At 33.3% G+C, this 23,544-nt stretch overlaps 1 protein-coding gene across 1 annotated transcript in view; it reads left to right on the forward strand.

Annotated features, from left to right (window-relative positions):
• The window catches only part of LEKR1 (leucine, glutamate and lysine rich 1), a 144,716-nt gene that overhangs the window by 44,943 nt on the left and 76,229 nt on the right, over positions 1–23,544 (forward strand). The window contains exons 4-6 of the mRNA XM_054575571.1: positions 6,639–6,758; positions 13,396–13,571; positions 16,882–17,067. Coding sequence (XP_054431546.1) covers positions 6,639–6,758; positions 13,396–13,571; positions 16,882–17,067 — 482 coding nt within the window. The remainder of the gene's footprint in view (positions 1–6,638; positions 6,759–13,395; positions 13,572–16,881; positions 17,068–23,544) is intronic.

Raw genomic sequence — 23,544 nt, forward strand, 5'->3', positions numbered from 1 at the left:
ATATATATATATATATATATATATATACACACACACACACACACACACACACACACAAGTGATTCTTTTTTTTAACTTTTTATTTTAAAATAATTTTAGACATATAGAAAGTTACAAAAATAGCACAGAAAGTTTCCATATACTCAGCCTCCCGTAATGTTAATGTCTTACATAATTATGGTACAATTATAAACACTAAAATATCCACACTGGTAGAATAGTATTAACTAACACACATACATTATCTGATTTTATCAGCTTTGCCACTAACATCTTTTTTTCCAGTCCGAAATTCAACCTGGAGTCAGACGTTGCAGTTAGAGCCCCCTATCTTCTTAGTCGTCTTTGATCTGTGACAGTTCCTCACTCTTTCTTTGTCTTTCATGATCTGGCGTTTTTGAAGACTACTGGTCAGTTATTTTGTAGAATACCCCTCAATTTGAGTTTGTCTGTTATTTACTCATAATTGTATTGAGATTATTCATTTTTGTCAAGAATACCTCAGACGTGATGTGACCTTCTCAGTGTACCATGTCAGAGTGTGTGTGATGATGATGCCAGTATGTCTTGTTACAGGTAATGTTAACCTTGATCACTTGGATAAGGTCGAGTTTGCCAGGTTCTTCTACAGTCAAGTTATTATTTTCTCTTTTTGATTAATAAATATCTTAGAGATACTTCAAGAATATTCAAATATTTTGTTTCTCTTCAAACTCACCCACTTTTAAAGCAACCATCAGATTTTGCCTGCAATAGTTATTACTGTGCTTTTCTAATGATAGTTTTCTTTTTCCCCTTATTTCTTCTACATTTATTAATTGGAACTTCTCTATGAGAAACTGTAGTTCCTTCTCTCCCATATTATCTACTCAGATATTTACAATATCTGTATGGACTCATTCACTCTCATTTTGTGGGTTATAATCTAATACTATAGTTAGTTATTTTGTTGCTCAGTTGTTCCAGTTTTGGCCATTAGTAGCTCTCTTGGGTGACAGCTGTGCTCTTTAAACATTTTCCTTTGAGCTCTTTACTTTCTGGTGCCACAGAATGTTCTAGGCTCATCTTAAATTTTCCCCACCCCAATGCTATAATAAAATGAATATGGTTTGGTTTCTTTTATTGGAGAATGGTATTTATAAACCAGGACAGGCATTGAATGTGCTCATAGCTACTGATGTGGCCTTGTTTCTGAGCACTCATTGTTTTTGCCATTTGTGCCTTTCTCCTGGATCATGACATTCAGAATATTCACTCATTTTTAAAAAAATAAATGCATTTAAGGCTATAAGTTTTCCTTAAATACTTTAATATATGTTTTTATTATCATTTATTTCTAAATAGTTTATATTTTCAATTTTTATTTCCTCTTTGGTTCAAGGTTTATTAGATATTTGTTTAAATGTCAATGTATATAGGTTTTTCACTACCTTTTTGTTTTGAATTTTTCATGTAATTTTATTTTGGGCAATGAATGTGGGTATTTTTTTTTCTTTTTGAGAATATATTAAAATTTCAATTGTGGCTGATTACATGACCAATTTTTATGATTATATGATGTGTTTGGAAAAATGATTAGTAAATCTAATTCAATTATATCCATACATCAAGCTTGTTAATTGTTATTCAAATATTCAATGTCTTCACCTATTTTTCATGTCATCGTGACCATTCAGTTTCTGTGAGAAATGTGTTAATACCTCACACTATCATTATTAACTTGTTCACATTGGATTTTTAACAGATTTTTCTTTATATATTTTTAAGTATGTTTTGGGCATGCAAAAGTTCATGATTATCATTTTTCTTTGTGGATTGCAATTTTTATCAAAATGAAAAGGTTATTGATCCATTTAATGTTTTGCTAGTTGTTGATATATATTTTATCATTTTAAAACATCAGTCTTGTATATATTTTACCAACCTTTTACTTTATACATTTCTCTGTTAAATTCTTTTTTAAATGTGACTCCTGAAAATAACATCTGGCAGATTTTTTTTCTTAGTATGCTAAGATAAGTAATTGTCAGGTTACAAAGTAGGGCTGAAAATAGGAGTATTCATTAAAAATATTTTATCGGTACATTTAGGCTTTTGGGATCTCTCTCTACCCTACCTCCTAAAAGACTTATAATTACCTTCTGACTCTGACATGTGGCTTAGGTACTATCACAAAACAACTAGTTCCCCACCTGATTATTCCACAGTGAAGCCTATCATTTAATAATTCCTATACACACTGAGGAACTTACAGATAGCATTTCTGTGCCTCATTCATTATTTTTTTAATTAAGAGAAAACAGTATAATGAATACCCATTAACACAAATTCAAAAATTACCAAGATTTTGTCATATGTCCTTTTTTTCTGTTTGCTGAAGTAATTTAAGGCAAATCCAAGACTGTATGCTCTTTTCATCCCTATTTACTTCAGTGCAATGTGCTCTTTTCTTATGTAACAATGTTATTATTATGCCCAAATTAGCCATAGTCCCATGGTTTCATCTAATTCCCAGTTCATAATAAAATTTTCTCAATTATTTTTATCTTCACTTGAGGACATGCTTATTGATTTTTAGAGAGAGGGGAAGCGGGGGAGAGAGAGAAGGAGAGGAACATCAATGTGAGAGAGAAACATGAATCAGCTGCCTCCTGTATGTGCCCCTACCGGGAACCATACCCATAACCTAGGCACGTGCCCTGGCCAGGAAATGAACCTGCCGCCCTTCGACTTATGGACCATGCTCAAACCAACTGAGCCACACTGGTCAGGGCTCTCAATTCTCAAATTTTACTTTTACAGTTTATTTGTTTGAATCTGGTTCTATACAAAGTCCACATGTCACATTTGATTGTCACTTTTCTTGAGTCTCTTTTATCTGGAACCAACCCCCTTTCTCCCTTTGTCATCATTGACTTGTTGTAGAAACTGGTCAGTTGTCCTTTAAATGCCTCATTCATAAATATGAATAGAAAACAAAGAATCTTCAGACTTTTTTCATGGCTATAATTTTATTTTAATTTAAAAAATTTTCTTTTTCAGTTACACTTACCATTAAATATTATTTTATATTTGTTTCAGGTGTACAGCATAGTGGTTAGACAACCATATAATTTACAAAGTGTGCCTCCAATAGTTCAAGTACCCATCTGGCACTGTACATAGTTACTACAATACTATTGGCTATATTCTCTAGGCTGTACTTCACATCCCTGTGACTATTTTGTAACTACCAGTTTGTACTTCTTCATCTCTTCACACTTTTCTACCTGGCCCATGAATACCCTCCCCTCTGGCAATCATCAGTTTGTTCTCTGTATCTATGAGTCTGTTTCAGTTTAGTTTGTTTTGTTCATCAGATTCTGCATATAAGTAAAATTATATGGCATTTTTCTTTCTATACCTGACTTATTTCACTTAGCATAATACCTTTTAGGTCCACCTATGTTGTCACAAATGGTAAGATTTTAGTTTTTTTAATGGTTGAGTAATATTTCACTGCATATAGGTACCACCACTTTTTTTATCTACTTGTCTATTGGTGGGCACTTGGGTTACTCTCATATATTGGCTATTATAAATTACACTGCAACGAACATAGGAGTGAATATGCTTTTTCAAATTAGAGTTTTGGGTCTCTTCGGATATACACCCAGGAGTGGAATGACTGGGTTTTAAGGCAGTTCTAGTTTTCAGCTTTTGAGGAAACTACAGTGTTTTCCACAGTGACTGCACTAACCTGCATTCCCACCAATGGTGCACAAGGGTTTCCTATTCTCCACAACCTCACCAACACTTGTTTGTTGATATATTGATAACAGCCATTTTGACAGATGTGAGGTCATTTCTCATTGTGGTTTTAATTTGCATTTCTCTGATGATTATTGACATTGAGCTTCTTTTCATATGTCTATTGGCCATCTGTATGTCCTCTTTGGAGAGATATCTATTCAGGTCCTCTGTCCATTTTTAAATTGGATTGTTTTTGTGTGTGTGTTGAGTTGTATGACTTCTTTATAAATTTTGGATATTAACCTCTTATCAGATATATCATCTGTGAATATCTTCTCTTATTTACTAGGTTGTCTTTCACTTTGTTGATGGTTTTCTGTACTGTGTAAAAATTTTTTAGTTTGTTGTAATCCCATTTGTTTAGTTTTTCTTTTGTTTATGATATATCAGAAAACAATATTGCTAAGAGGAATGTCAGAGAATTTACTGCCTATGTTTTCTTCGAGGAGTTTTATGGTTTTGAGCCTTATATTTAAGTAAGGATCTTCATATTTTTAAGGGAAGCCTCAAATGTGAAAGACAGGAAGACAAAGGAAAAAATGCAGTAAACTGAAGGAAACTTTAAAAATACACTATACTTGATATTCTCAAAAAGATAAGAAATTGTATCCATGAAACAAGAATGAAGGGTAGTAATAAAGTTACCTTAAATTACTAAGAACTGTTACTAAAATATGATAGCTGAAATTAAAAATTTTTACGCAGGGTGGAAAAATAATGGAAGTGGAACAAAATGTCAAAATTGATAAGATGGCAAAGAAAGTTAAGGAAATCAGAAGTTATCTCTAGGCAGTCTCACACCCAAAACAATTGAAAAATATTCCAAAAAGAAAACAGAGAAAATGGAAGGTGAGGGAATATTCCTCCTGAGGAAAAATCCTTGGAACTAAAGAACATCAGTTTTCAAAGTGAATACCATGTGCCCAGCACAGAGAATGACAAAAGACTAACATGATGATGTATTGTGATCAAATTTATGATACAAAGTGAAAGGGAAAATTTTTTAAAGCTTCAAAATTGAGGTGGGCCATGGTGTAGGCAGGGCCTACCATGTATCATACAAAGAAGCAGGAATTAAAACGTTGCACTTCTCAGAAGCAGCCTGGAGGTTAGGGAAATAGTAGAATACTGCCCTAATTTTCTATTGAAGAGTACTTTTCCTGTGATTCTAAATCCATCCAAAGTGTTCAGTCTGAGGTAAAAGAAAGATAATTTCAGATACTCAGGGTCTCAGGTTTACTTCCCATGCACAAAAAGATTCTGGAGGACTTATTCCATTCAAAGGAGTAAACCAAGAAAGAAGGCTTTAGAACAAGGATACAGGTCTCACATGAAAGGGAGCAGAGGACAGTACCTGAAAGGGTAAAGATGGGAGGTTCCAGGGTGACAGTTGCATAGTCAACCCAGAGCGTAACCGAGACTGGAGAGCTCTAGAAAAGCTGTCTGCTGGAAAAGAAATGACACAGAAGGATGATCTGCTGTGTCGGAAGGTACTGAGAGAGCAGCATTACACCTGTCAGATTCAGAAGTAGCAATGATAGGTACCTGAAAACTAAGAAAGAAGAAAAGAGATGGTTTTAAATCCAGGGACAGCAAAAACAGTTGTAAAAGAACAGAAATGCAATTATGGCATAACATGTGGCTCATTAGAGAAGAATAACGTAATTACTGAATTAAAAGATTGACTTATATTGGGAGGATGAGGGGACGAATGCTGTGTGTGTGTAGGTGTGTAGGTGTGTAAATATGTGCAGGAATGTCAACTTTTATTAGGATTGGGGTAGAAACTGCTGCCTGCCTACCCTAACGCTCATTCTCCCTTCCTCTTTAGTAATAGAAATGTGGATATGTGTGCATATCTGGGGACTAATCTCTCCAGTTAAAGGACTACATTTCCCAGCTTCACTTGCAGCTAGGTATTGACCTGTGTCTAAGTTTAGCAGAAGTATTCAATGGCATTTCCAGGAAATCTCCTTAAAAGGCACAGAGTGAGCCATTATTCTCTTCCTGCTGCTAGTCTGGAATGGAAAAGTAATTGATGGTGTTTCTGTCATTATTATGGTCTATGAAAATAAAACACACACCAAAACTGTAGAACGGAGAATTGGAGGAATCCTGAGACCCTGATGACACTATAAAGCTATCTTATCGACATTAGACTGGCTACCAGTACATTTGTTTTATGCAATATATACTCTTGTATCTTAAGCCATCATATTCAGGTCTTCATTATATGTAGCATAACCATATCTGAACTGACGTGTAATTCACTAGATAATATCTCAAATGAAATATTACTAATAGTACAATCACGTTATTTAGTAATACAGAGGTAAGTACTATAAACAGGAAAAAATTGGAAGTACAATAGTTGGTTTGGGCAGTGGGAATTCAGGTAAAGGTGAATGATTTCTATTTTTTCTTATAATTCTTTTAATAAGAATTATATTGAAATATTTGACATTTCAAATGATGTGCATGTCTTACTCTAATAAAAAATAAATGGACATTTCTTTAGGTACATTTAAATTAGTATGTCAAGTGAAAATACATGTTCATTGTAAAAATTCAAACAGTTCATAAAACAGTGTAAAAGTTTTGCCTTCCATCAGAACTCTTTGCCTTTCCCCTGCCCATCAGCTCTGCTGTCCCCCCCAAGGGTGATGGATGTTTGATATGTGTCTTTCCACATTTTTTTCTATATACTCATTCAGCATATATAGAGATACATAGTTTTCTTCTTTTATTTATTTTTTTATTAAAAGTGTATTTAAATATTAATTTAAGAGAGTACTCTTGAGAGAATATTTAGGCTTGTAATGGATGTTGTTTTTTTATATTTTTAGAATCCAAGCTGAAAGCATGCAGTTAAAAAGTCAGCAAAATGAATTTCAGAGAGTACAGAAGGAACTGAGTCATTTGCAACATGAGTTAAAAATTAAACAGAGACAATCACAAGTCTTCAGGTAAGATTATCTTTAAATAATTGAAAATTACAAAGATTGAAAAGATACATTTAACATTAGCTTTATAAACATTCAAACACAATGTAGTAGTATATGTATTTGGTGTGGCTGGAAAAAATTGAAATAACTTCACTTTTTTTTAGCCACTGTCACAACTGAGTAGTTTTACCAATAAAATTTAAATCAGGCAAACATATTGTTCTTATTTTGCAGAGACATTTAGATAGAAAACACAGTAACTAGTACCTTTTCCTCTTGAGCAGTATTTCTTGGTGTATTTGATCCCCTGGCACAAAAAATAATAGATATGGGAAACTTTCTAAATATAATAATAAAGCTGCTAAATTAAAAAATCTCCAACATAAGTGGTGTTAATTCTGCTTTTATATAATCTTTGGAGAGTTTATAATACCTAAAAGTAAAAAATAGAAACAAATGTATTTGGACAATTAAAAAAATTAAAAAAAGAAAAAAATACCTAAAAGTAAAACCCAATATTCTAAAGAAACTAGAATTACATTTTTCTTTTTAAATCTAAAAATGAAATTGAATAGAGAGTATAAGAAAGAATGAATTTTTGAATTGAGTCACTTTTAACTCTTAGAAAAGGGAAATAAATGAACATTACAAATAGACACAGGGTCAGGGTTATTAAAAATATGCTGCATGAATATTTCAAACATTAGGGTTTTTTCCTTTTTTTTCAGGCTGCTACTTATTGCCAGGAACATTGTTCTGTTAAAAATATTATCTGGGCTAATAATTTTTTATATGCTATTTGGTGATAACCTGCTGGCCATTTATCTTTGGGAAGGGAGGGAGAAAGGGAAAGAGAAAAACATCAGTTTGCAGGCCGGTGCTCAATCCACTGAGCCACGCCAGCCAGGGCAATAAATAATCTTTGAATAAATGAATGAGTCTACTCACAAAGCAGATGACCATCTTTGTCCTCAAAAACCTCTGCCGTTTCCTAGGCATCTGGTGCTGAACCAGCAGGACACCACCCAGGGGAACCCAACTGTCCATTTTAGTCACAATGATCAGTATTCAAGCTTGGCTCCTATAATAGCTTTAGCCCAAGTCTGCTAAGTAATCTATATGCACTTTTAGACGTTTCCTCTTGTTAATCATTCATAAATTGTTTTAGGTATAAAATGCTTATCCTTTAATTTTCCTTATTTGTAAATCTATCTAGACTCTGTCATCTCTGAAATTTTCCACACCAACTCCTCAAAAGTTCTGCTTCTAGATCCCTTACTTTCACTTCAACTCCTCAGCCTCATGAAGGCTTCCAAAATTGTCTCTGATTTTTCTCAACCATTTTCTGGCTTTACTTTGTTTTCTAGCCTTGATCCCATGGTTAAATCACCTGACATTTTTAAAAAAAGCATTATTGAGATATAATTACATACTATACAATCCACTCATTTTAAGTGGCAACGCAACAATTTTTTATAAACTTACTGAGTTGTGCAACCTTTATCACCACATCCAATATTAGAACTTTTGTGTCATCCACAAAGATCTTCATGCCATTTGCATTTACTCTCTTCTCTTACCACCATTTCTAGGCAACCTTCTTTCTGTTTTATAAATTTGCATTTTTCTGGACATTTCGGATATATTGGATCATATGATATGTGTTCGTTTACATCAGCTTCTCTCACTGATTTTGAGGTTCACTCATGTAGTATCATGCATCAGCACTTTGTTTCTTTTTATTGCTTAATAGTTCCCATTGTGCGGGTGCACCACATTTTACTTATTCATTTACTAGTTGATGGACTTTTGGATTGTTTCCACTTGACACTTATGAGTAATGTTACTCTAAACATCCATTTACATGTCTTTGTGTGGATGTATGTTTCATTTCTTTTGAGTAAATCCCTAAGTGTGGCATTATGAATCATACAGTAAATTTAAATTTAATTTCTAAGAAACTGCCAAACTATTTTTCATGTGGCTGCACCATTTTATATTCCTACAAAGAATGAGGATTATAGGTTTTCTGAATTCTTGACAGCACTTCTTATTGTCTCTCCTTTTCATTATAGCATTTCTAGTAGGTGTGACATGGTATCTCATGTAGCTTTGGTTTGGTTTCCCAAATAACCAATGATGTTGAGCACCTTTTCATGTGCCTATTAACCACTTGCATGATTATTTGATAAAATACCCATTAAAATATTTTGCCTAGTTTTTTATTGGTTTGTTTTATTATAGAATTGTAAGAGTTCTTTATATGGTTTGGGTAAAGTCCTTTATTTGAAGTATGATTTACAAAGATTTTATCCCAGTCTATGGCTTATGTTTTCACTTTTGTAACAGTCTCTTCTGGTGAGCAAAATTTGTTATTCTTAATGAAATAAAATATATCATTGTTTTCTTTAATGGATTATGCTTTTGATAATGTATCTAAGAACTCTGACTAACCAAAGGTCACAAAGGTTTCTTCTAAAAGTTCTATAGTTTTAACTCTTACATTTAGGTCTATGATCCATTTTGAGTTAACTTTTCTGAATGATGTGTGGTGAGGTTCTAAATTTATCTTTTTTCATGTGGATGTTCAATTGTCCCAGCATCATTTGTTAAAAAGGAGTATTCTTTCCTTATTGAATTGCTTGGTACTCTTACCTAAAATCAGTGCACCATGAATGTAGAGAATTTTTTCTGGACTCCATTCTATTCTATTAATCTATATGTCTCTTTTTATGTCAGTACCACACTCTCTTGAATACTGTAGTTTTTAGTAAATTTTGAAACAAAGAACTATAAGGCCTCCAAATTTCTTGTTTTCAAGATCGTTTTGGCTATTCCATGTCCCTAGCATTTCCATATGCATTTTAAGATCAATTTGTTTATTCCTACAAAACAGCATGCCAGGATTTCGATAGGTATAGCATTGGATCCGTAGAGCAATTTGGGGAAAATTACCATTTGGGGATAATCCCATTTATTAGTTCTGATATTTGTGTGCACAAATGTGTGTATATGCATAGGATGTTTCTATATAGAGGATTCTTCTACATAAAGGACATTTCTACATAGTGGATGTTTCTGCCTAGAAGAGTCTACCAGTACTCCCAACTCCTACTACCTCTGCTCATTTAGTTGTAATTACCCTTAAACCCTCAGTCTTCATACCTATGCATACCTAAACACCAGGCCCTCAATTCCTCCAGCACTATTCTAAATCCTCACTATTCTGTTTAGACTTCCCTGTGCTACTTATCTCTCTGCAGCTGTATATCTTGCCTCATATTTCACAGAGAAAGTTAAGGATATCAACACAGGCAGATTTACTGCGAATCAAATGATGTTTAAGTTTTAGAAGGCCTCACTCAAGACTTTCTTCCAAGGTTCTTGGAGGGCCCCTGGCAAAAGTAAGATAGTTTAATAGTAATTGGTTTAAAAATTCCATCTTTTTCTACTCTGATTTCTCCTCTCTTACCCTTCTGATGTCAATTTGCCCTTGGAGTAGTCATCAGCATTTGGGGATCTGAGTAAAGGAAAGATAAGTTGGGAATACACCATTAAAACTGTCATTTAGAAAGACATTTTAGAATGCTTCAGTAACACAATTAACAATTTGGATGTGTATGAATTTTTACAAATTAATAAAATGAAAGCAATAAAGATGAGCATTTTAAACAATATAAATTATTCTGGCATAAATGAATTATAATGATTTTTTTATATCACAAGTAAATTAAGAGAGACATTTTCAGTAAGAGTGCTTAGATTATTTCATAATCCATTCAATGAAGAGGAGTTAATTATTTGAATACATTGGAGAAATATTTGAATTTCTTGCTGATTTGACAAAAACTACTAACATCACTGACGATAACATAAAGGTCATATTATACCACTTTAAGGACATCTAAGATAAACTGGTTCATGAGATTCATTATTTCAAAAATTGACTATTCACTTCCAAAAAACGTTGAAATGCCAAAAAATTTATAATCATATATGAAAAATATTTGATATGGATTCTTCTAAATTTGACCCTGGTTAGTATTTGCATGACATTACCAGTAATGAGCTATGTAGCTGAAAGAATTTTTCTAAACTATCAATAATAAAAAATTAATGGCCATCTGGATGAAAAGCTGTATAATCTTTATATTTTATTCATATAAATATTATTATAAAATGGTTCTCATATGAAGAGGTGAATATAGGGCATGTAGCCAAAAATTGTAGGCAAAAGTGTTGTACAGCTGTTACTTATTAAAAAGTTTCATTGTTTTCCTTATTTTGTGATATTTATGGAATTTATGAACTTTAAAATTTTTATTTATAAATTTAATAATTTTTATCATTCTATAAATAATTGCAGTTTCTTTTTAAAAAAATTATTTTTATTTATTTTTAGAGAGAGGGGAAGGGAGGGAGAAAAAGAGGGAGCGAAACATTGATGTACAAAAGAAACATCAGCCTGTTGCCTCTCACACACCCCCAACTGAGGACCTGGCCCACAACCCAGGCATGTGCCCTAATCTGGAAGGGAACCAGCGACCTCTCAATTTGCAGGCTGGTGCTCAATCCACAGAGCCACACCAGCCAGGACACAGAATTGCAGAGTTTTAAAAATAATTTTTTAAGGCATCATTTTTGTATTTTTTTCAAGAAAAGCCTTCTACCACCTACCACTAAACATATAAGATTTAGACCTTACAGAAATAGATCTGCGCTTAGCTAACCAGCTTGTATTATCTGTTTCCTGCCTTTCTCCCTGTAGAAGAACCTGCATCCCCATTCAGTCTGTTCTTTTGAACATCACTTTAGCCCCTGGCTTGCTTCCAGCTGCTGCCTAACACCCAGCCCACTAGCCCCTTAACCTTGGCCTGGTTCATAGCCTTTGTCTCCCTGCATTGCCAGGTTCTGGCTCCACATTCAGACTTCCTGTCCTCCCCTTTGGCCTTCTTCAGTTAGTGATCTATTTGGAGTCTTTCTCTGCTTTTTGAAATCAGCATCTCTCCTAGCTTTCTCCCTGCTCTGCCTGTTGACTGAAGCATCCCCTGTGGCTTCTGGTCACTCAGGTGGACCTTAATTACCACCCAGAAGGACACCACCATTCTTCCCTCTGGCAAAGGCTAATCTTTCAGCCTACATCCATTCTTTCTAGGTCTTTGCTCAAGAAATGAGTGCATGTCTTATTTGTGTTTTTAGCCTCTGTGACTACATTCATACTGTGTCCAGCTGTGTACACATGTTCGGATGTCTCCCATCCTAGCAAACCATTCTGCTCTGTATCTTCCTCTTTCTCTTCTTGCCACCTCAGTATTCTTGAATGTTGGTACTGCATAACCCCTATTTACTCACTTCTGCTTTACTGTTCATTTCTATCCTACCTAATGCCTCTCTCTGAGATCACCAAATGCTCCCTTAATATCAGATACAATGCACTTTGTTCAGCCTTTATCTAGGACCTTAAACACTGACCACTATTTTCTTCTTTAAATTCACTTATCCTCTGGCTTTTCTGATAGTATTATTGTATTTTGGTTTCTCTTCTAACTCACTGGTTGTGGCTCTCTATTCTCCTTTGAGGGATTCTTTTCTGTTTTAGTCCCATAAATGTTAGTGTTGTCCAGTTTTATAGACTCAGCACTTCTCACTTCTTTGTTCCTCCAACTGAGTGATCCATTTTTTGTGTTTATTCATTTAGTTGTCAGTATTCATTGAATACATATTATCAGGGGTGTCCAAACTTTTGGCGTCTTTGGGCCACATTGGAAGAAGGAGTGCCACTCATTAAGTACACTATCACTAACAAAAACTGATGAGCAAAAAAACGTTTTAAGTAAATTTGCAATTTTGTATTGGGCTGCATTCATAGCCATCCTGGGCTTCATGCTGCCCGTGGGCCACGGTTTGGACACGCCTGTGTGATAGGTACTGTGCTAGGTGCTAGGGAAATTGTGATGAACAAGACATATATAGCGTCTGCATCATAGATCTTAGTCTATTCAGAGAGATAAATATTAACCAAATAATTACAGTCCCACCGTTTCATTCATCTTCTTTTTGGTGATAACTCCCAGGTCTATGTCTGTATCTTGCTTGATTATTAGGTAAATTATAGCCAGAACATCTATCTGAAGTGAAAAAGAAAAAATCACTCTGATTACTTTGAGCTGTGGCATTTCATGAAGCAAAAGCATTGGATCAGTCACTTTTAAAAGTTTTATTTATTATTTCCCCAGGTTTTAAACAGACTGTAAAATTATAGTATGCAGGAAGAATGCTATCTAAGAATTGGAGATTCTCATTTAGGCTCTGTGACTAAGCCACTTTTGACCTAATTTTCTTTGCTAAATGTTTGCTGTTAAATTAATTTTTAAAAATTAATAGAAAATATATATAAAATAGCTATTTTTCTTTATATAGTTAAAATAACATAATGGAAATGAGTTAGGATAACATATACCCCAGTCTTTCTGTGATATTTCTGTCATCTTAGCAAAATAGAAATAGCACTTCTTTCACTTTCCAAATTGTCTGCATTTAGACAATAGATTATATGGTCACTCTAAAACCATTTTTCAAAGAAAACTTTTTTTAAAGAAATATCTGTTACTATGCTTGCTATTTTTAAAAATTCCTATTTTTGTTTGCTACCTTACAGTGAAAGATTGATGGAGTACAAATATTTCTGGAATAAGACTCTTTCATTACTTACTTTTACTAAAAGGGAGATAACCAGTATTAAAAATGAAGTGTATGATCATTTTCAAAACTGGACTTCACTGAAAGAAGAGGTTTTTCTTCAGATTAAATCCATAAGTGAAACAGCCTTGACAGGTTTGTTACATACACTTAGAACATAATCGTCTTTTTTTCTTTGTAAATAATAGTACATCATAAGTAATAAAATCATGATATTTCACTTTATGTGATGGGATTTATGATTAACTGAAGAGATATACAGATGGCAAATAAGCACACAAAAATGTTTAACATAATTAGCTAATTAGAGAAATGCAAATTATAAACATAATGGAATACTAATACATATCTATTAGAATGTCTAAAATTTTAATTGACCATATCAAGTATTAGCAAGGATTGGAGAAACTGGATCACTAGTTAACATTGCTAGTAGGAATGTGAAATGGTGTAGCCATTCTAGAAGATGATTTTGTAATTTCCTTTAACACTGATTATGCACTTAGCACATGACCTATTAATTGTATCTTGAGCATTTATCCCAGAAATATGGAGACCTATGTTCATGCAAAAAGCTGTACATGAATGTTCATGGCAGCTTTATTCATAATGGCCTAACGTGGAAACAACCCAAATTTCCTTCCATGGATGAAGGACAAGCTGTGCTATGTGTATACCACGGAATACTATTTAACAATAAAAAGGATCAAATTATTAATACATGCTTTAAGGCAACTATGCTTGGTGAAAAAAAGCCAGTCTCAGAAAAATTACGTATTATATGAGTCATTTATATAGCATCCTTGAAATAACAAAATTATAGAGATGGAGAACAGATTAGTGGTTGCCAGGGATCAGGGATGGTGTGGGTAGGAACAGGCGAGGCTCTGAAAGGGCAGCAGGAGACAGCTTTGTGGTAACAGGACAATCCTGTATTTTGATTGTGTTGGTAGTTGCAGGAAGCTATGTATGTGATAAAATTGCAAACACCCACACAAATGAGGTGTGTATAAATGGTGAAATCTGAATTTCAAACTATTTAGAAGCTTTGCTCAGTAATGCCTTTACTCCTTCAGTAGGTATTTATTGAGGTCCTGTTAACTCTAGAATATTGTGGTAGAAATTATGGGGGTAATGAAAAATGAATAAGATATTGCCTCTGACCTAAAATAACATAGTCAATAGGAGAGCACATGTATGCATATGGCGGAAATGGCGGAAATTGGTGTGAGTTCCAGGAAGATCAAGGTCACTTCCAGATCCGTCAGAAAATATTTCCAGGCAGGTCACATATGAGTTGTGGTCAGCCTAGTGTTTGAGGTTAGGAGGACCCTTCTTCATGGGTTGTGCTGAAACAGAGAAAGTACAAGGTGGGAACAGTGACTGGAACAGGTTGATCCTATGGAGATCATACTTTCTGAACCCCAAATTGGGACACATGAGTGACGAGCATGAAATTGTGTTAATGATGAAGGTAGGATTGAATATTTGACACTGGATTGCCATATGGATGTGCAATTGGCCATGGGTGAATTAATTTACCTCCTTTGAGTTTACTCTCTTAATTCCATTCTAGGAACATTGAAGCTCCTGTTAGTTTTGAAATCTTGCTGTACTTTTCCATGTGTTAGAATTTATTTGACAAATGAATCTGTATCACAGATTCTTATTCTTTTAATGTCAGATAGAAAGTCATGTTGACATGAATAGTTATTTTAGGGACAGTCAGTAGTGTACACTAAGAGTGAGCCTGCTAACCTAAGCAGTATCATTCTGGCAGACGGTAAATAGGTGACAGCATGTGCTCCTCTGCAGTGTCACTCTGACTTAAACATAGATAGATATGGTTAGAGTACAGTACAGTTTATTCAGTCATAAGAAGCTACCTTTTTGGCTACAAAAATGCCCAGGAAGACTTTTTAGGTCTGAGGAGAAATTACACTGTTTTTTCTTTTTAAAGCGTTATGTACTAGTGTGTTAGTTTTCCTCACACAAATGGGTGTGTATCCATACTTTTTAAAGAAGCATATAGCTAGTCTTAGGAAAAAATTTCTATGTGATTATTGGAATACGGTAGACACGGATTTATTTGGTTCCTGTCAATTTATTTCACCAGATTTTCTATTTTGGGCAGGAATTAAAAGTGAAGAAGGTGCCAGACCCTTTGTGCACATGACCTAGGTTTGCCTTAAATGCCACTTTTTCTTCTGGACAAACTTTTTTTTCCCCCCAGAGAAAGACATTTTGCTTTTCTCTCCTTGGACCAAGTTCTTGATTCTATTCAAACCCATCCATTAAGACATGCCCTCATCCCTGGGTCCTGTTCTAGCACACTGCTCTACTTCTCCTTAATTTACTGGCCATATTTCCTGCCATGTCTGTCCTCCTAATCTCTATTTCTGGTCTTCACTGGCCCATGTGGCTGCTATTTTTGCTGTAGTGGCTCTAAGACCAATAAGCCAAGCCAACCTCCTTTAACATCTAATCGCATGCTACACCCTTCTCTTGGCCCAGAATGACCTAAGCAAGGGAAGGAATGCCAAGTGAACTCTCTGGGCAAGCAGGTCATCCAGATTTTCATGTACTCATCATTTCAATTAATTGTGGTTATACACATTTTGTAGTTTTTTATCATTATTGTGTGCATTCATATATTTTAATACTGTGGTTTAAGGCAGCAGTGCTAAAAAGGCTGATGAAGGGAGAGCTTGATAATTATCATTCTAAAGGATAACATGCCCCATGCACTTTTCATGAAATTATATAAAATCAGTACATTTAAACCTGCATAATGCTGTGAAGGCATTTTTTTTTTTATTGAACTTAATCTAAGTAGATAGAATAATAACAACTGATTGCTACAGTGAAATTCTGGTCTCATTTTGAGGAGACAGAATATTTTTAAAAACATTAAGATATATTAACTAACACTTTATGTCCATAAATTCATTAGTTTTAGACACTGCCTCCTTTTATTTGCCTCCACCCCTACCACCTTTCTTCATAATTTATATAATATATCCTAGTTACTCTCCTAGAAATGCCATCTAGCCAGCTCTGCTAGTATATTTCAATTTACTTTTCTGAATCATGTTACCAAGAAAACAATTTAATTTCAGTACAACCCCAGAACATTATATAGATATGTTATTCATTTATGTGAATATTTAAAAAGCAGGCCTGATTGCCATTTAATACAATTTAAAGACTAAAAAAATACCCTAAAAGGTATCATGCATTGTTTAGCAATACAATTTTTTTTCTCATTTCTTTTGCAGAAAAACCACTAAATTTAAATTCAACCTTTTGGTTTGGTATCATTACACTCTCAGAAGAGTCATCCTGGCTTTCAACTATTAATATTATAGAAGAAAATAATCATTTTTTTGAAAATTGTTTTATGGTTAGATGTTGACTGTTTGTAAACTTTGAATTTTCTTTACAGAAATAGAGATACTAAATAAAAGTTTGGCAGTGTCCCAGAGAAATAAGGTATGCCTTGAAGAGGAAATGAAAAATCTGAAGTTGTTGTTAGATGCAGCCATACTGAGGTCTCAGCAGATTCAAACATCTAAACAACAGGAAGTCAGCTTGCAAACCAGATGTCATGACTTGCAAAAAGAAGTACTAGGTAAAAGATTTTTTCTTCTTTTGTGATTGTTAGCAACTGCCCATAATAAATATCTACATTTTTACTTAAATTTTAAAAATCACAACAAAAATCCTTTGATTACCTTCTGTTGCAAATATGCCTAATTTTTAGTAACTGTCAGTAACTGTCATTAATTCACTGTCATCCCTTCCTATTCTGCCATTTGAGTGGTAAGACAAGTGGAGATTTTAAAGACATTTAAAGTACAAAATAAGATTTCAGGAAAACAAAGTCAAATTTACTTTAGTATATCATTATCCCAGTGGACTGATGGTTTAGTGTACTGAAGGAAAATACAGCATGCATTGTTAGTAAAGTGAATCCAAATTTTTATGCACTCTTTCATTTTCCCAAATGAAAAGATTAAAACTGTGTTTTAGACACCTTGTTTCTCTCTGCCCAGAGAATAAATATCTTGGCAGTAAGGCTATGGAGTATACATGTTTTCCTGAAGGCAGTATAGAATCACTGAAAATTGATAATCATGAAAATGATGTAATAAAAACAGTGTTTTAGCAAAATTAAGTTGTTAGCAATGAATGGAGGTGTCCCAAACATCAAGTGATTGGAGCCAGACACTACAAAAATATGTTTACTGGTAATCCAGCCCCTAGACTAACCATAAGATACTGAAGTAGGGAGGGGAACTAACATTTTTAAGGACCTAATGTGTACTGGACACAATGCTTGCACTGTATGTAAGTTATTTCTGTCAGTTCTCACAATGACAATGGGAAGCAAGTATAAGTATTCCTTACAGAAGGGAGAATCTAGGCCCAGTAAGGTTAACATGCCTGTTCCCACACAGCTGGTAAATGACAGGGAGTGAACACAAACCAAAGATCATGCTCATCTCCTTGACCCTCTCCATAGACACGGTGGAATGGTTAAGATAGAATCAGGGTTGAGAGGGTGATCCAGGAGCAGGGAATTGAACACCTGGCTGAGTGGAAGGGGAAAAGAAAGTCACAGGGGGCTCTGACCCTCTTTGTTTGAGAGTCTTTAATGATAAGAGCATACCACAGGCTAGGGAAATCTAGAGAGGAACTAGTATTAGAAGAGAAGATAAGGAGTCACATTACATGAGCCTGGAAACAGTACGAAACTATGTGTACATTCTAAAATCATGCATTTTAAAGTATACATTACATGAGCCTGGAAACAGTACGAAACTATGTGTACATTCTAAAATCATGTATTTTAAAGTATTCTTTGAACTAGCTTTTCATATTTTGCCAATTCTCAATTGCATTATTGGAATTTTCCTTGATAATTTTTAAGAGCATTTTCTACAGTAATTATTTATCTTCTATATTAACTTTTTTCTAATGTATAATTTTTCATTGATTTTTATGGTCAATTTAACCATATCAAACTTTTAATTTTGGCATGATCAAATTACTATCTTACATTGTTTCTGGTTAGTCTTAGTTAAAACAGTCCCTCTCATTCCTAAATTGTACATATAGTGTTCTGGATTTTCTTTCATTTAAGTCATTAGTACAGACAGAATTTATTTTTTATATGGTGTGAGAGATGGTTGTTCAGTATTACTCTTTTAATATGGATAGTTAGAGTTGTATCAGTATTATGTAGTCAATAGTTATGCTTTTCTCTACACAGAACTACTACCTGTCATATATTAAAATTTTATCTATTACCATGTTCTTTCTTCTTTCCACTAATGTATTTGAAGTAATTTATACCATATTCATTTGACTATAATGACTTATTGGCATATTCTCCTAGCTGGTTAAGTATTTTCTGTCTCTGGTTTTCTTACTTTTAAAATATATATTTGGAGATATCTTCTATTTGAGCTTTGTGATCATTTACTTACCTCTAATTCAAAGGCTCTGATATAGACCCAGTAAAGTTTTTCTTGTCCAGTCTTGATACTGTTCTTACATATTTCAGGCAGTTATTTTTCCACATAAACTTTAAGATAATTTTATTTATTCCCAACAGGTATTCTAATTGGTATTGCATTGTATTTATATGCTAACTTTTGGAGAATTGACATTTTTAGTGACATTAAGTCTTCTTAATATTATAAAAGTCTTTTCATTGAAGAGTAATGTCTTCATTTTTAAAAAAATGTGTTTTATGTACTTCAATGCATTTTACAATATTATTTAAATGTTTGTCATTCTTATTAAATTTATGACCACCATTTTGCAGCTACTGTGAATGTTTTCTCTTTCATTTTCCTGGTATTTATTAATAGGTAGAGAATGGCTATTGATTTTTGTGTATTTGTCTTACACCCATAAACTTTACAAAATTCTCATATTAATTCTAGTAGTTTTTTATTAAGTGTCTCTAGGAGTTTCTAGTTATACAATTATATTACCAGTCCCTATTACCTCCAAAAAAGAGTTTATCCATTCTTTTCCAATGTTTATCTCTGTTATTTTCTTGTCTTGTTCATATCTTAATTAAATTCATTTGAATATATGAGACTGTGTTAAATAATTGTGCCAGTAAGCCCCCATGTCTACTTCCTGATCTTAGTTAAAATAATTTGATGTTTTTCCACTTGGAACTATATCCAATGTTTGGGTTTTAGTAAATAGTCATTATTTTTAATTAAATATTTTCTTTCTGTCCCAATTATACTTGGATGTTTTATCAGAAATGCTTTTGAGTTTTGCTAAATGTCTTTTCAGCATCTATTGACATAATAGTATTTTTTTTCCTTGAACCAACTTGTTAAATGGACTAGTATTACTAAATTTCCTAATAATAAAGCATCTTTGCTTTCATGGGATAAACCTTACATCATTTACTTTTTAATATATTATTTTATACTTGGTTATATTTTACTTAGAAGTTTAGTACACACATTCATAAGTGGGTTGGTCTAAAGATTTTTCTTTATCAGAGGATACTAATTTTATTAGAGTTTTATGCTAAAACTATGCTAATAAATAGATTTCATGACATTGGGTTATTTGTTTTTAAAAATTAGGTGAAACTTGACTGAATGCAGTAAAATTTATTCATGAACTGATATGATTCTAGTGCCTCTTTCAATGAGATTATTTAATATTTTGGGATTTTCTGTTGTAATTGGACTATTTAAAATTTTAATTCTTCTGAGATCATATTAGATTATTTATATTCTGACAAAAAACCATTTATTTTCTCTAAGATTTCAAATTTGTGCTCATAATATGGCATGCAATACTCTTATTTTTAATGCACACTTTTTGCCCAAATTTTTGAGGGAAAAATAAGGGTGCACATTATACATGGGTAGTACTAAGGATACGTATTATACATTGGCAGCACTAAAAAACATGGGTGTGCATTATACATGGGAGCATATTATACACAACAAAATATGGTAACTGGTTATATATGACTTCTGAATTTTAATCTTGTCTAATTTTGTTTTTATCTTTTATTTTCTACCAGGATTCCAAAGTGTTTATTTTCTGGTATTTTGTATTTTTTATGCTTTCTGCTACTTTTATTTTCTATAACATTACTTTTCACTTCTATATTTATTAATTCCCTCTTTCTGGATTTTTTTGGTTTTTTTTTTTTTTTAGACTTATGAAAGGAATAATTAGTTCTTTTATTTCTCATCTTTTAATGATTTATTTATTTATTTATTTATTTATTTATTTTTAGAGAGAGGGGAATGGTGGGAGAAAGAGAGGGAGAGGAACATCAATGTATGGTTGCCTATCGCATGCCTGTTACTGGGGGCCTGGCTTGCAACCCAGGCATGTGTCCTGACTGGGAATCAAACTGGCAACCCTTTACTTTGGAGGCCAACACTCAATCCACTGAGCCACACCAGCCAAGGCTATTTCTCATCTTTTAAAATCTAATGATAGATGATTTAGAGGTACAAGTTTTCCTCTGAGTATAAGTTTTTCGATATCTTACAGCATTTAATATAAATTATTCTCTTTTTCAGCGCTGTCTAAATACTCTGTAATTTCTTTTTTTTAATTTTTCTTTCATGAAAGGATTATCTAGAGGTATATGTCTTGATTTCTAGATAGTTAATTGTTTGGGCACGGAGTTATTTTTATTATTTATTTAACTTTGGGGTATTCTGATTAAATAAAGTGACTTAATATTTCTTTGAATCTGTAAGCTTTTTTTATGTGGAATACATGACAAGTTTTGTAAATATTTCTTAGAAATGCAAAATAAAATATAATTCTCAATTGATGGATATAATGGGATCTTAGCTGGGAATAGGATTCTTAGGGGTCTTTTTTTCCTCTCAGTGGACTATAGATGCTGATACTTTGATTTCTAGCTGTTAGTGTTGTAAATAAGAAGTCTCTTGCAGATCTGATTTCTTTTTCCTTTAAAGGTAACTTTTTTTTAACCTAGAAGCTTGTTAGATTTGTCTATCTCTTATTTTGTTTTGCCTTTTTTATTGGACCTCAGGAGCGTTCCTTTGGATCACTCATAGTCCTTGGTTTATGACATGTGTGCACAGTCTATGACTTTACACTTGTATACGGTGTTGAATAGAATAGTGATAGTTGCATCCCTGTCTCATTTACTATTTTACAAAAACATACTGTTTAACTTTTGGGTTTAAGCAGATAATATAATGAATGTAAAATATCTAGAATTGAAGGATACTAAAAATGACATATAACAAAATTTGTTGAATGCTGCCAAAGTGATTCTTTGAGGGAGAGGTATAGCCTTACATACTTTTAAGAAGGAAAGAATAAACTCGGAGAACACAGAGAAAGATATAATAAAAATAAGAGCAACAGGCAGTGACATAGAAAACAAAGATACAATAAAGAGCAATAAAAAACATTGATATTTTTAAACCAACAAAATAGACAAACCTCTGGCAAGTTTGATCAAGAAAAGAGTGAAGACACAAATGAAAATACAAGAAATTAAAAAATAGTAGTGATGACAAATAAAGAGTAAAAAAGAAGTAGGTTTTGTCAACAACCTTATGCCAACAACTTTGAAATATTAAATGAAGTGGGCATATTATTAGAAAAATATATCCATCAAGCCTTACTCAAGACAATTAAATGGCCTTTTAACTATAAAGAAGTTGAAGCAATGCCTCTCACACACACACAAAGGCCAGGTGGTTTTATAAGCAATTTCTACCAGCATTCAAGGAGTAGAGGATCCTAATTTTATAGAGTATTTTCTAAACAGCATAAAATTGAGAAACATTTCTTAAATTATTCTACAATGCCAAGATAGCCCTGTTACCAAAAGCAAAGTATTAAAAGAAATATTGTGAACTTATTTATATTATGAATATTAATGTAATAATTTTCCACTGTATATTTGATATTTTAAAAATTATGTTTCAAAAATTTTTATTGTCTTTTTTCTATTACCCTTTAGTCCCCTTATACCTGCTTCCCCTCTGCAATCCCCACACTGCCCATGTCCATGAGTCCTCTTTGCTTTTTACTCAATCCCTTCACCCTCTAACCCTTCCAACTTAGTTGTCACCCTGCTCTCTATTTATGAGTCTGTCTCTGTTTTGCTTGTTAGTTCAGTTTGTTTATTAGATTCCACCTATGAGTGAATTCATATATTTGTCTTTCTCTGACTGGCTTATTTCACTTAGCATAATGTTCTCCAGGTCCATCCATGCTGTCACAAAGAGTGAAATTTCCTTTTTTAGTTTTCCAGTGTGTAAATGTCCCATAGTTGTTTTATCCACTCACCTACTGATGTACACTTAGGCTGCTTCCAGATCTTGGCCATCATAAGTAACATTGCAGTGAACTTACCTACTTATAAAGTTAAGTAAAATTATACATAAAATAAAACTCTGTATATGCCATGCTATTTATTTTAGACTTAGAGGAAAACAAATGTAGGACATTTGCTAAAATATGCATTTCACACTAAAAAATAATTTTCCCCAAAATGCAAATTTTCCCAAATCAAAGATGATTATTATTGTCTGTCTTTTATTTCATCCTTTCAGTCTGGCTTGTAAGATAAGCAGTTTTCTTGAATATTTTAGTCTCTTAGAAGAACAGTAAAACATTAGAGAACATGGTATATTATATTGCATGTAACAGGTAGTTAAGGCTTAAGTAATAACCTTTCAATATTTGAAAAAAGAAGTGATTTGGGGGAGTAAACACAAGAAGAGAAAAAAGAACCGACATTTTCACTACCTGGGAACACTCTCTGCACCAGTCTATTGACTGGCAGTAAGCATTTGACTAGTTTTCCCTCAACCCTCACAATATCCTAGTGTGGAAACTTTTCCTTCCCTTTTTTTTTTCTAACCTTTGTTAAGCATAGAGAAGTAGGCTGTGGTTACACAGCTGAGATTCAAGTGTAGGCCTTTGTTAGGCCAACGTTTTTGTTCGCATATTAATTATCTCAATCAATTCCAGAAAGACACATTAAAACACAGAACTCTTTTCCTTAAAGAGAGAGAGAAAGAAAAAGAGAGGAAGAGAGGGAGAGAAAGAT

The sequence above is a fragment of the Pteronotus mesoamericanus genome, unplaced genomic scaffold (genome assembly GCF_021234165.1).
Source record: "Pteronotus mesoamericanus isolate MK-2021 breed Mesoamerican mustached bat unplaced genomic scaffold, CSHL_Meso_final contig_116, whole genome shotgun sequence".
Classification (NCBI taxonomy): domain Eukaryota; kingdom Metazoa; phylum Chordata; class Mammalia; order Chiroptera; family Mormoopidae; genus Pteronotus; species Pteronotus mesoamericanus.